The 15133-nt window shown below is 42.1% G+C and overlaps 1 protein-coding gene across 3 annotated transcripts in view; it reads left to right on the forward strand.

Moving 5' to 3' along the window:
- The window catches only part of si:ch1073-358c10.1 (mitochondrial peptide methionine sulfoxide reductase), a 54200-nt gene that overhangs the window by 8073 nt on the left and 30994 nt on the right, over positions 1-15133 (forward strand). Inside the window, exon 1 of one of the 3 annotated variants that reach the window (XM_034675655.1) lies at positions 9940-10159. The exons of 1 other annotated variant lie outside the window; for it this stretch is intronic. In XM_034675655.1, coding sequence (XP_034531546.1) covers positions 10012-10159 — 148 coding nt within the window. In that variant the 5' untranslated portion in view covers positions 9940-10011. Of the gene's footprint in view, positions 1-9939; positions 10160-15133 lie in introns of those variants that run through there. One more of the 3 variants, XM_034675657.1, reaches the window with a different exon arrangement.

Raw genomic sequence — 15133 nt, forward strand, 5'->3', positions numbered from 1 at the left:
TAAAAGCCTCAAACATGTGAGGATGAGAGCGGGGCGAACAGGCATGCAACCCCACAGTACTCACAGACAGCGAGGAAGATCACAGAGAGCAAAGCAAAGATTTTTTTTTATCATGCAGAGAAACACAAGAGCAAGCAGTTATACAAAGTGACAAGCTGGGAGAGACAGACAGACAGGCAGGAAGACAGAGAGACAGGCTGACACACACAGACAGGGCTCGTCCCTAGTTTGGTAATCCGATGGAGAGATTAGCAAGCAGGCAGCATTTGGGTCGGATTATCGAGTCATTAGAAAAGACTGGTGCTCCAGAGCCTCTCTTATGTGTTAATGTGGCTTTACAGATCCTCAGTGCAGTCTGTGCAGATTGTTGAGATTGTGTGGAGAGTTTTACTGTAGATAGTCTTTCAATATGTAAATAGGGCCACATGAACCCAATGCCCCACGGACTGATATTTGTGTGTGTGAATGTGTGTGTCCTATTTAGATTTCATACGAAGCACAATGAGCATCGTGACTTCTGCTCTTTTTTTTTTAAATATCTGAAATTATGTCAAAATTTCAGATTTTATAAATAAAGAGAAAAATAAATGCAGAAATTTGAATTCTATATTTTACTGATTTTAAAGGCAAAGCTCAATATAGTAACTCTGTTGAATTGTTACCGAGCAATTGAAGATATTTTCACTCAGCTGTAAATGTCAGTGACTCTAATACATCTGTCTTTAATTATTATTTTTACAACACTCAAAACCACATTTATTTTACAGGAAATACAAACTTATTTTACACTTTTAAACTAAAAATTGCCAGATTTATTTATTTTTTGTTAAAGGCTACTTTTATGTCCTTACATTTTTTTTACATTTTGGTCCAGAGATGTAATGGGAACCTAAAGACAAATAAAGGACATAAAGCTTATGCATCAGCACTTTGTCTGTATCGTTGTTGAGCTGTATGAGCTGTAGCATTTATTGCTGCAACTCTGTGGGAATACTGAGGAATATGGGGTATATGGCTTTCGTGCACTTGCAAATCATAAAGCTGTGATGTTCAGTGATGACAGGATTTGAACAGGATCAGGAGGAAGCCAGCGAGCTTACGAGAGTGCAGCTGTCTGTGCAGGGGAGAACACATATTTACAGTACCTTATGTGGATTTTGTGTATTTACTCTGTAAATATCAGTGGCCATCCACACACTTCAGCTGTTTTTGTGTAAGTGTGTGTGTGTTCAGTTGTGTCAGGGTTGCGAGTAGCTGTGCAGTTCATCGACAGCTGATCAATGCTGCTGACACACTGAGTGTCAGATGTGCTGATATGGTCCAGTGACCGCAATATCAGTTTCAATTTCTCTCTAGTGGGCAATGGAACCCCTGATGAATGTGTGTGTGGTGTTGTGTGTGTTGTTAAATACCCAAAAAAATTACACCATCATGTGTCAGCGAATTTTCTTTTTTTTTCCCAACACTGACCAAGCAGTTTTTGAATGAGCCGAACCAGCTTGTAACTTTACTTCCAGGTCAACCCTTTGCATGCTCTTTCTCACACACACACACGCACGCACACACACACACACACACACACACACAAAATCTGATCTACGTTCCCAAAAACCTTCCCTTTTGCTGCTGCCTCTGCATACACCATGCCCCAGTTCCCCACCCCCACCCTTTTTTTGTCAAATAAATTGCTATGTGACCTACTTCCCATTTTGCACCATTTCTGTCATGTTCAGATATTACTGTTTGAACATGAGTGATATGCTTTGGGGCATACGGTATCAAAGAAAACACGGTGTATATAATAAGGGGCATACTGTACTGTAAAGTGTACTAAATGAAAAATGTTTTTAAATTTGGGGAAACATTAGCATCAGCCTTGACAGTGTTCTTTTTGTTTCTCAAATTCTGATTTGGTTTTGTTGCAGCGTGTCAGCTTCTTTTAGTGTGTGGGCAACACGTTTGGAGTGTTTTTTTATTTAAAGGCTTTTGTTTTTAAAATTGCCCTGGTATGATTTGTAATTAAAATACATGCTTCACATATTTTTCTGATTAACACATACAATAATACTCGTAGCCTTCATAATAACAGGATGTCTTTGTGATGGTCATAGACTGGGGAAATAAGGTAAATCAATTTTGCAGCCTAGTTAAGCAGAAAGCACAGTGGTAATTTCCAGTAATAAGCATGGCTAATTCATTGGACCACATTGCATTTATAACCCAGTTAGGTCTGCACTAGTTAGCATTCTCTCTTGTGTTTGGACTTGTGGTACAAATCTTTTGAGAAGCTCTTCGTAAGGATCCTATAGCGCTGCATGCTGGATCCTAAATATCATGTGGGCAGAGTAGCGGCAATTGTGAGGAGAGTTATATAGTTTTTAAATATACTATCTTGTTTATTTTTTGCCATTTAATGTGTAACACTGTTTTTTTCTAACAATTTACAGATTTAATTTGTGTTTATATTAACTAAGTCCAGCAATTACATTATAATCGTACAAGTTGATGTAAAAAGTTCCATTAAATACAAAAGACACTAAATGTTTACTACAATTTCACACATTTCTCATTTCACATTTTGAGATAGATTTCTTATAACAGTGTGTGAATATGTCCATGCACATATACTTCAGAAAAAGTGTGATGTACTGTCAGATCATGCTCCCTCCTGCCTTTTCCAAAGCGAGCAGAGATGGCACCGGAGACCACACTGACCCTGATTTATTGGGATCAGAATCCACATGACAGCAATTAATTTACATCCATTAACTACATCGCTCACTCCCTCTTTCTGGCTCTCTGCGGACATTTTGCACTCTTGCACAATCACTTTGAACATTCTCTGTTTCGCCCCTCACTCTTTCCACTTTTTCCTTCCTCAGCATGTTCTGTCGCTCTCTCCCCTTTAATCAGTCACTCCCGCTCGACCAGTAACTCCCGCATCAAGGTACTGGGATTCCATATTCCTAATCCACTTAGAAGACCTTCAGCATCCCGTCTTCCTCTGTGCATTAAGGCCTGCTACATAAATGATAATGTCATCAGGTCTGTATTATGTGTGTGTATTTTTGTTCTCAAGAGATGTGCGTGTGTCTCCTGGATTCATGAGGAACCTCTGGCTGGCGATGAACGAACCCTATAAATAATCATCATGTTTCATGTTCTCAGACTTTTTAATAAGCGAACCGACTATCTGTGTAATAGGAACAAATCAAACAGTACTCGTCAAACAGGCTGGTTGTGATTACACAAGTAATTTGACATTAGGTTCTAAGCTCAGCATCTTGTGATCATTTCATGGATCCTCCTTGTCGTTTCCTCATTAGAGGGTTCAACTCATGCAGGTTCTTGTGCCCAAGGGTCTTTCTCTCTGCCCCTTCTGATAAGACACTTTAGTGCGTGGCCTACATCTCCCGCTGCCTCTTTACCTCACGGTTTCTGTCTGCCAAGTGCTTTTTGCTGGCTTTTCAACTCGCAAAAGGAGACTTTGGCTGCGGGGGGAATTTGCCATTTATTTCGAGAGACAAAAAAATGAAAAGGGGCTTAAGCACTTTGTATCTTCTCTCCTTTTTTGTCTTCATTCTCTACGCATCTTTGCTCTCTGCACCATTGTGGAGTCTCTTCATCCAACTAGGGCCTCTATGCCTTTCGCTGTGTCCTCAGGGTGAGACGAGCAGGAGAGCTTGACTGGTTAAATGTACGGGGGGTTGGGTGAAGGATGAATTCTGTAGACTCTCCAAATGTGTTTGAATTGAAGAAGCACTCTCGAACAATCCTGGTTATGCACAAAGGTAACACGAACGCCATTACGCCATTGCATGCACACTTGCTAAGTATAGCCATGAATTACCGCACGCTCATCTGCACACATATACAAGCGAGCATAGTGTACGTGCCTGCCTGATTGCAAATTTATTCCAAAGAGGAAGACAATGCAGAAATCCTTCGCTCACATCTCCTCACCGACATAGCTTGGGGACAGGTTCTAGCAGTATCTGTGTTAGGATTGGCTGAGGATGTTATGCGGGAGAAAAGTTGCAGTTGGCAGCAGACAGAAAGACACAGCAAGGGGAGCGGGGGTTCACAATAAAGGATTTTAAACCAAAGCCTCTTTGGTAAAGAGGAGGGAGGGAGGGAGGAAAGAATGGGGCTGTGGGGGTGGTGGATAGATACAGGATGACACAAGGTCCAGATTAACCCTAATCTCAGGCCTGGTGGTTTAGGTGAGGCTGCGGGACTGGAGGAAGCTATCCTATGCCAGGTGGTCATGAGGAGGTTAAAACTGGGAGAGGGGTGGGGGGGCACATTGAGGATGAGCATGGGACAGGATGTTGCTAAGGCAGACAGAGAGAGGGAGGAAAAGATTGCAGTGGAATGAAGTATTTCAATACATCGGCTTCCAGTGGATAGAAATAAAACCAAAAATCAAAAATGGCCGACCAAAATCAGAAAACAGAGAAGATGTTCAGGGTGTGGGTGGGGGGCTGCACAGCTAGAGGAACAGCAGGCGCTGTGACGGTGGCTGCAGGGTGATTGGGTGGTTGGTGCATGGTGACAGTGGCACATGCCCTGGTGCATGGGATTATAGGGACACTCAGTAATCTGCTGTTTAGGCTGTATGTAGGGCAAGAGTGGCTTAGCCCAGCCACTCTTAGCACGGGTGGAGCAGCAGAGCGGGAGGGACAGGAAGTAGACTGCTGTTATATAGCTGCACTCATCCCGCTCCAATCACCACTGCTGATTCCAGATTTATCTCTTAACCTTTTTTTTTTGTTCCTCAATGCAATGTTTGAAATGAAAAGTTCTATCTGCTGTAATGAAATTTCGAAAAAATGCAGCAAATGCGCAAAGGAGAAATGATTTGGAGGCACAAAGACACAAAGAAAAAAAATCTTTATAATGCATTTTAAAAGGGACGGATGTTGGAATGAGAAGCAAAAGATGTACATATATGTTTGTTAGACTACTTGGGGGGGAAAAAATCAGTGAAGAGAATATTGTTACCCAAGTTTTGTTCTAAAGATGTAAAATAAACGCAACCTTTTGTCAGCAGGGTGAACTAACAGTGTGTATTTAAATCATGACTGGTCTATGTATTTCAATCGTTCATCATGATTGATTTGACATTGCAATTTTATCTGCATGTTTAAAATTCCATTATTTTTCACATTAACCATTTAAAGCAATTCTTACCAGTACCTCAATCTGAGGATCAAATGCCTGCAAATCTCCCAGCCTGCTGACTGGCCTGCAGTGAGCTGTGACCTGTTTAGCAAATGCTGTAGTTAACTTCTTTGATTAAGTTTCAACCACAGGTCTGTGGTTATTCACACACTCCAAAACGGTGCTCGGCTAGCTTCTGTGATGCAGTGTCATGTTCCGCTGAAATCAGTCCAATTAGTTGTATGCTTAGCTTGTAGCGCAAACCCAAAGTGATATTTTAATTCTGTTTGACACAAAAAGCATATTACTTGAAACTTATCAATTGAACTTTCTGGGAGTTTTACATGTGATCTGTCACTCAGAAGCAATGTGGTGTCATTCTTTTCCATCAGCACAGCAGCAGGAAGCAGGAAGACAGTGCAGTGGCTTAACAGCGGTGTGCCAAAAGGGACAAAATGCCATTCAATTAAGAAAATAACATGTAGATTGATGCATTAATTCTTACAGCACTAAGTTAATATCTGCAACTTTACTAATTGGTAACTGAATACCTTCCACAATAACAATTTAACAGTATAAAAGTCTGTTAACCTCGTTTCCTTCAAGTGTTTCTGAGAAATTCTGTTTAACAAGTACATCTCCTCTTTTTAAACTTTTTCTGCACTTTTTCTTTAGTGGGCACTCAGTTACTGCTTATGTAGACTAAGTAAAATATCTAATTATCTTTTAAATGTCTACCTGCCAATACTGCATCCTGCACAAACACAACGTTCACAAAAATAGACTGTAACTGTACAAGAAGCTGAAGTAAACTGGATCATTAAATTCCTATCAAAGGAACAAACATCCAGCAAAGATCTAGTATAATGCAGTTTAAACAAGAAACAGTTTGTGTAGAGCATAGATTCTCTCTCATCTTACTTAATTTTGAAGAGATGTTAAACTTAAAATGTAGTCCTTCCAATCCAGTGCTGTGCAAGGCCCATAATGTGCAGGAGTAACCCAGATCTGAAAAACTGGCTGAGCAAGTTAAAGTTTTCTTTTTTAATTATTAAATGTATTTCATTCTTTTTTTTTCTTTCTTTGTTGGGCTGAGTCACAATAAGACAACAGGCTACACAGTTCCAAAGAAAGACTGACAATTGGGAGACCCAAAAGACACACCTTAACCACACACTAAGTGACCATCAAATGAAAAGAATACACACAGTTTGTAGTTTGTAATCTCTTACACACAGGAAAGCTTCATCTGAGATACACTGTTGACACTATTCACAAAAATTAACTTCATTAGCCATGACTCTGAGTAGATAATATCAAAAGGCAGTACAGGTTTATGTATGAGCATTCTCCTCTGCAACATTTTCTTTCTGCTTCCTCGAGGTATGCTCCTGATAATGCTGATGTTTGTAGAGCTTAAATGATGAGTCATTAATCAATCGACGGAACTAATGTGCAAATATGCTGACAACGGCTTCATCTGGAGGCAGTTATAAGTCACTTTTATCTTCATCGGGGTGAATATTTGTTGATTCCCAGTGGTTTTTAGGATATCAAAGTTTATACTTTGGCATTTTTGGATGGTCAGTGTGAGACAGAAAGGGAAAAAGAGCCTTTATTTCTGTTAATGCTGATTAATCAGGAAAACAGTCCGTAGACCAATAGAAAATGAAAAATACTTTTGGTATTTATCTCCATCATAACAATTGCTATAAATGTTGTTCAACATGTCACAAAAGTTTTTTGAATGAGACCTAGAGGGAGAGTAAGTAAGTAAGTAAGTAAGATTTATTTATAGAGCATCTCTCAAGAACAGAGGTCACAAGGTGCTTTACAACAACAACAATAGAAAAACATTAAAAGGCAAAACAGCGATTGCATATAAATACAAAAACATTACATGAAAACAGACAGATTAAACAAAGGCAAGCCTAAACAGATAGGTCTTCAACTGCTGTAGTATGGATGTTGCATTGCAAGATTGACCTGGTCCAACTTCCTGAGGCCTGTGCAGAGCGTGGATTTACTTCTACATCCCGAAATCTTCAACTTGATTATCTTGTCTTTATGCCATTCAGACATATCCCAGTCTCCTCTCTCCTTTTTCCAATGAGCGAGATGATTCATGTCAAGTGAAGTCAAGCATGGGACAGGATATGAATCAAAATTTGTCAAGTTGGCTTTTCCCACTCACGTCTATGAAGCGATCCGGCTTAGTTTTGAATATGAATCCCGGGAGAGTGCTACGTTGCTTTCAACCGAGTGTAGCTTCAGCCGAGCAATCAAAGCCTTTGTTTTTCACACCATCCCACAATCCCACCTGCTTGGGCGAGACGATGGAGGGCCCTTTGAAAACAACGAGGCGGCATGATTTATTATTCTAATTAGGCGAAGTGAGACTTTAGCAAAGCCACAATTACACTAAATGGCCAAAACAGTTTTCTGGTTGGCTGACTCCTGTTCTGTTCAGATGTTAATCAGAGGTAGCAATTGAGCCAAGGTGCAAACTGCTTGTGAGTCACTGTATTGCTTGGTAATATCTCCCACAAACACACAAACAATCAAACAAACACTAGAGTCCTGTATTGAATTACAAATAGGCATTTTGGCTGATTAAATGAAACTGTAAAAACCATGTAAACACACAGCTTGATTCCCAACAGCCTCTCAGTCTAAGAGGGTTTAATGTGCAACGATACTCAGGAAAAAAAAATCTACTGCAGTTTTTTAATTCCAGGTCATTTCATAATCTCTTTGATACTCACTCACATCTGCACATCTCTTCGCTCTCACTCACAATCAAACATCTGCAAGCTGGCACACTCACTAAATCCTTCGCTACAACACACAAGCAACACAATCCAAGCATATTCAATCACCCAACATGTGCAAAACACACACATGTACACATTAGAGAGCGTGCACACAATGTTGCACACATATGCACCCAGGCGAAAACACTTATGCATGCAAGTGTACACACAAATGCACACTTTTACTCTAACTGCTGCTGCTGCACTCATGCACACAAATGGTTTCATTCACTGTAAAGTAAAAGCTTTCCTCCTTCATCACAGAGATTCAGGAAGAGAAACATACATTTATTGATCAGTTGTGAAAGGACTGCATGCGTAAATTCACACACACGCGCAGGAAACAAACACACTGTGGGCTCTCTCTGTATATACATGTATTGTATGTGGCTCCTATCCAGCCCTGAGCCTTCTCATCACCTTTTTGTCCCTCCTCCTCTCTCTTCCTCCTACATCCCCACACACCAACAAAACACCCCAATCATCCTGCATCAACAGGCATGTGAACCCACTGTTCAGTTCATCTCTTTCTTTCCCTCCCTCCCTCTGTTTCTCTCTCTCTCTTTTCCTCTGCCCGCTCTATTTTCATCTGCATGCTTCCACTCTCCTAGCTTTCGGGTAATTACCTGGCATTTGCATTGCAAAGTCCCCTGTGCCGCCCTCAGCTCCTCCGCAGGTGATTGAGCTTCATTTCCCCGGCAGATAAGAGAGAGAGAAAAGAGGAAGAGAGGAAGAGGAGGATTGCAGCAGGGTGTGATGCTATTCTGGCTTGCAGGATGTAGGAACAATGCCCTGGATTCTTTGTTACCGGTAAATTGGCTGGTTCAGAGCAAGCACGAGAAAAGTTCCCACACGTAAATAATCATCTCTGTAATGATCACATTTCAAGACAGAAATAAAGTAAGACAGCAGCTAAAATCCTTTCTGAGAGTGACCCGACTAGTGCAGGCTTGTGACTCTAGGTGACTTTATTTTATCTTTTTTTCCAGAACAGACATCGCAGTCAAGTTGTGTGTGTATCCTGGACCACTAGGTCAGTGTGATGCATACTTTACTTTGCGTCAAACTATTCATTTAATGAATTCTGTTGTTAAATAAAGCTGCAGCATTTCCCTTTTTTTTTTGCTTTTTGGTCCATTGACTTTCCATTCATAACAGAATATGAATCATGTTCAGCTCCTGATGCTCAACATCAACATTCAGTCAGGGTTGCAAAGTTGCCCAGGTGATTGACATGCGAGATGAGACCACCTTGAAGACATTTGTACAGCATTTGGCAACCTTCTGCAAGTCTGTTCTATAACAAAAATTGCAAAGTGTTTAGTGTTGAGTTTTTGTTCTGATTCGCTTACAACTTGAGGGTAACAAGGTGATGAATTTGAATGGCTTTTGCCTTTTCAAAAGACTCAACCATAATAATCAAATGGAAAATTATTGTCTCCAGAGTATTTCAAGATGTTTAAAAACTGTCATTGGATAGTTAGTTTTGAAAATGGACAGTACACATCAACCTTTCTTTATGTTGCCTATAGTCCTTAAACTCATCACTTTCCTTTACAGATGCTTATTACCATGAATGCAGGGCTTGGTTATTACAAATGGACACTTGAAGTTATAAGTCATCAGGATTAACCCAGAACACGGCTGTAAAATGAACCACAAAGGAAGACCTACCCATCCATACATCCATACTTCAGCCTGATGTAGCAGAAGCACCTCCCACTAAATGAGAGCTCATAATTGGGGCGAGCTCATTTGCATGCAGCACGGTGTGGATATTTATTTAAATTTAATTTCGTTCCCGCACGCGGCGCACTGTAGGCTTTTGTGCCAAAGTCATATTAACCCCTTGATTAGTTAATATGCAGTGCACGACGTTGCCCACGCACGATGAATATTCATACTGATGGCGTTTTCGCCGTCGTCTCTCCACCCCTCCCTCCCTCCTTTCCTTCCTCTCTCCGTCGCGCCGGCTCGCAGCGCGTAACGGCGTGGCGCTCTGGAGGCATCCCGGAAGAGAGTGGCGCTTTTACAGATGTTCTCCCAAACACAAACACAACATACCCTTTGGTTTCTTCTACTTTCTGTGTCGCTCGCTGCTGCTGAATCAATGGCAGATAAAACCCAGCTGTTAAGCAGAGACCGCGCTCTGAAAGGAAGAGAGGAGAAAACGGTCGTGGCAGGTAAATCACACACTGAGGCGGTTTGCGAGTTGGCAGCGGGGATTGTTGGGCACTTCGTAAACTGTTCACGTGCTTCAGTTACGTGCCTGAGACGCACGCGAGTGACCTTAAATCCATCTAAAGAAGAGAAGTAATGACAGAAATGGCTTCGTGTTGCTTTATTTACAAAAATGTCAATTCTAGGGGTTAAGACAAAGAAAATTGAAAAAAAAAAAAGTTATTTTGACCTTCAATACTGGTAATAAAACAGCAGAAAAGTTGTAGCTTATGTATTTCACAATAAGAAATGCTGAATTGGAAGGTTACTTCCCCTTCATTTATGACTAACATGGATTGGAATTTCAGCAATAAATTGATGATTAGTTACAGCTGTTTTCTTTTACTGTGCAGAAAAGACCAAAAACAAAGAACGTTGGATTAATCTTGCAGGGTTCATTGCTAAACTTTTTCTCTTTGTGCTTGTGGTTATAACTGGCTTAAATGAGGCGTCTATATCATGAGAAAACATTTAGATCTCACACCTTAAAGTTATGATGAAGCAGTTTTCCCATCCAATGACACATTGGTTGCAAGATGTAGCTTTCCAGTCATTTTGAAATGTCATCGATGAAAGATGAAACAACAGACACACCTTTTTGTGATGTGGAAAGGGATTATTTTGGCATGAGTCATATAATATGACAAGTTCTCAAGAAAAGATTAATAGGACAATAAATGCATTTTTTTAAGTTAACAATGGCAGATTGTCTTCATCAACATTATCAATATCGACTACTCTGAGTGATGAAAATGAGAAAGCAAACTTGACCTTACAAAACAAGTCAAAGTACATTTGCTGTACTTTGACTTGTTTCGTAAAGTCAAGTTAGCCCCGTTAGCCTGCTAAGTGTCTTTCAGATTTAGGATTGGTCATACAATTTGGGTTACAAATTAACTCCAAAGTATCAGCAAAAGTTTGATGAGATGTTCAGTGCCTCTGTTTATGATAGTTTATAATGGAATCTGGATAGAACAATTCTGAACAGATCATGTTTTCAACAGTGTTAGCTCATATGCGTAGAAATATAGTTCAGGTATTGTAGTTTTTATATGTTTTGTCTCAAGTAAGGGTTTTGGTGCCTTTGATAATTTTGCCATTTTCTTTACTGCCTTTCACATCAAATTATACATTTTGCCTTTTGTTTTCTACCATCTTTGATGTGTGGTAACATGTCAACCCTTCTCTCGCCCGGACCTTTTTTTTCTTTGATTCCGCTTTTCATCAGTATATTGTTCAGCGAGAGAGTCGGTGCCAACAAGCGGCCAAGGGGACATGTTGAAATTAGAACCTGTATCCTGTCTTACAGAACTGAGTTAAAGGTCCCACAAAGTGCGTTATGGGAGCAGGGTGTGAGTGCATGTGAGGAAGCGGTGCCGCAGCGTCCAGGGGCCCATCTGGGCATTATGCGCATGAAGGCTCCGCCCCGTCGTAAGTTCCTGCTCCGTCTGTCGGAGCAGCTCGGAGACACCGCATGGCAGAAATCTGTTCCACCCCTTTCACCATGGGGTGCAGCTTAGGTGGGGACGGGGTTGTTCTTGTGTGTGCATGTGTGTGTTTGAATATCAGTGTTTGTCGCTGCGGGCTGGTAAGCATGAGTAATTCAAGGACTGTCTCCACATATTCCCTGTGCAGTCCCAGCCTTGCATGTGTATGAGTATACACATTTTTCTTCTCACCGCAATGAAGATCACTAATTCTTAAAGTTGCTCCTTCCTTTCTTTAAAGAAGCGGCTGGTTCCTTGTTCTGGTGTCCCGGTGTCCTGTGTCCCCTCCCTTTCTTCAGTCTGTATAACGTAACTGTGACCTTGGCGAGAATGATCCAGTGGCAGATTGCTACATGGTAGGGGCACAGTGGCTATTATTTTGAGTCAGTGCGGTATAGACTGCCAATATTTCTTCCAAACAGGATGGGGGAGGTCAGCTGACCAAAATCAATCTCTGTTACATGCTTCACTATAACTCTTCAAAGCAGGTTCACAGCAAAGATATATTTCTGGAATTATTTCTCTGTTGTTTCCCCATCTCTGCTATCCCAGAAGCCCTTGATTTTTCTACCTTTTGCAAATGGTTTGAAGGGGTAAGAAAGAATGAGTAACTAAATGGGAAGGCATGCAAATTAGGTATGAAACAGTAGATAAATAAATGATTGGGATTTGCTAACGGGAAGCACTGTTTCACTGATAGAGACTGGTGCTTAAGTGCCTATACATCTTCTGTTCCCGCCCAAGTCTGCATGGGTATCCCTCAGGTAGTTTGGTTGGTCCCACAGTAAATCATAGGAATTGGAGACCCTTTCAAACATGTACTGCGCCCCTGAACATTTCTCAACATTGTCCTATAGGGTGCTTGTGTGAACAAAAATCTTTACTTTTTTCTGCTAAATACTTTTTACTGCTCACCTCAGTTGCAAGAATATTGTTTGCCACTGTTATGTTTATGTTGCAGAAATTATCCTATACATTTTGTGGTGATATCCCCATTGTCCATCAAGGGAGATTCCTCTTTGTTCTGCATGTACTGTCCAGCCACGCCTGCTCAACTAAATCAAACGCAGTACACTGAGCTTTGAGAGTGAGTTTGTCACCGACAATCTACCCCAGTGCGGGGCATTTATACGTTTCTTAAGATATATGGGGCCTGAATGTTATCTAGAAAATGGGAGGGGCTTACGCATGCTAGGGCTAAATGAGCATGAATTATTGATCGATTGAGAGTACTAGGTCTACCCCATCCTCTTCTTTCCTCATCCATGTTTGGGTAAATATATTCTGCCAGGCCTCAACAGGATGTGCCTACATCTTGCTGGATGGAGAGAATGCAGCCAAAGCCATAGTAGTTACCTTTCTCCATAGCAACTGTTTCCGTTGCTAGCATACAGCATGTATGGAATGCATGGAAGGCTTTAAAGTTGTTCCCATCAGAGTCAAGACAGTTTTCCCACCCAGAATAGAAGTGTCTTTAAATAGATTGAAAAGTCACAATAGCAAGTTGGGTTGATTGTTACATACCTCTTACTGTTCTTGAAAATCATCCACCACCCTCCACTCTTGCCTCTTTCCTCCCCTCCCCTCTGTTGCCCCAATCCTTCCTCCCCTACCCATCCTCCCATACAGCAGAGGGTAGTTGGCACCATTATAAAGCATCAGCCTCCTCCGACGACTCGTGCCTGACTCGCTGCCAACCTGTGTGAAGCTAGAAAGAGGAAGAGGGAGGGAAGAGGAAGAGAGAGGGAGAGAGAGGGAGAATGGATTTTGGAAGGAAATAAACAGAGCAGCCTGGAAATCAACCTTTTCTGTTACCAGTCTTGGCATCCAGGGATGGTACCTCTCCTGTTCCTCTGCGTGAGGAGGCAGCGGCGCTTGGACTACAGTTTTCTGGGTGAGAAACACAGGACCACAGCTAGAATCGAAGGGTAACAAAGATCAAATACCCACCCAAATGAGTACAGCTTGATCGCTAAGCAACAGATTGTTGTACCCTTGAATGATGGTAGCCATGATTCAAGCAATGTGGCAGGGCGCCGGGTCTGGTGTTTTGGTTCTGGTCCAGCCGCCTACAACCATCAAGCTAAAAGCAACAAAAGGTGACCAAAGTTTCCGCCTCAGCCCCGCTGTACTGTACTGTTCTTTTCAGATATCCTCAAAAACAAAGGTGCACAAAAGAAATTACGCCCATATTTCATCCAAGTTGGTAAAAAATCCTTTTCATGGATCCATCCCCCATATTCAGCCTGTTTCCTTCTTTGTAAGCTCAGTCGGTCACCCGCCCTGCTTGTGTTTTTGCCGTCCTCTGTTCTTTCTTTTGCTGGCGTAGTGAGGCACTGTAGTGAGAGTATTCAGCCAGTTCTTTCTCTGCCTGTGTGTGTTAAGGTGGGGTAATTCTGGCAGAATGGGGTGTGGGCGCTGGGCTGGCAAGGGGATGGGAGGTGGGGGGTAAGGCACAGTGAAAGGAGCTAGCCTGGCACTACCTGGACCTCTGCCAGCTGCTCCATGGGAGAAATACCCACAGCAGAGGTTGGTGTGTGAGTGATTGTGCAGCTGATTGAGTGCTTGTGTGCATGCAGGCAGGCATGCACGTGCTTGTGAAAGGGGAGTGAGGGATGATGGGAAGATGGTGTGAGGAGGACAGTATGAAGTGAAGATGGAGGGCGGGAGGGTTGGCTTACACTTAGTTTCTCTTGACACCAAAGTGTTGGTGTGTTCTTGGCGGTCTTCATTTTTACCTCTCTTCTTTTGTTTGTTTATTTGTTTGCTTGTTTGTTTTCCCTGTGTTCTCCCTTGGATGAAGTGCCCGGTCGCTTTATATAAAGCCCAAAGGCATGGCAGTCTGAAAGCCAAAAGAATCCTTCACTGCCTTTCTGCTCTCCCTCATCTGTTGCTTCTCACTGGCTATTTACTCCTTTTATTGTTTTGGCAGGCTGATCTCTCCTCCTCCCACTCCTCCTCCTCTATCACACACTTGTCTCCCTCTCCCTCTCTCAATTTCTCTCCCTCATTTGGCAACTTCACTGCTTTTTATCTCCCTGGCCGGAGAGGCAGGACAAGAGGGTGAGAGTGAGCAGATGATAGACGGAACAAAACTCACAGGAGAAGAGGGAAGGTTTTCTCTGTCCTCCCCTGTGGAATACTTATCCAGCGCAGTCACTGACATAGATCCACTCTGATTGTAGCTGACTGTGCCGGTGAACATGACCTGGCACAGCCAAACAACCTGCTGCTAAAAGACAGAACTGTCGCACAACAGGAGGGCAGGAAGGGACTGCCTTGAGGCAGTCGGGCCTCTGTGACATTTTAGGGGTCCTTTAGTGCTTCTGCAATCTGGTAGCGCACACTCAAACCTAAGAAGTTTGTCTCATATCAGAAAGTGCCCTTGAGGTGGTAAAGCAAGACAGGTGGTATCAGGTCAAGTGCCTCTTTTGCTTCTTGTGGAGATGC

This window comes from Notolabrus celidotus, chromosome 22 (assembly GCF_009762535.1).
Source record: "Notolabrus celidotus isolate fNotCel1 chromosome 22, fNotCel1.pri, whole genome shotgun sequence".
Classification (NCBI taxonomy): Eukaryota; Metazoa; Chordata; class Actinopteri; order Labriformes; family Labridae; genus Notolabrus; species Notolabrus celidotus.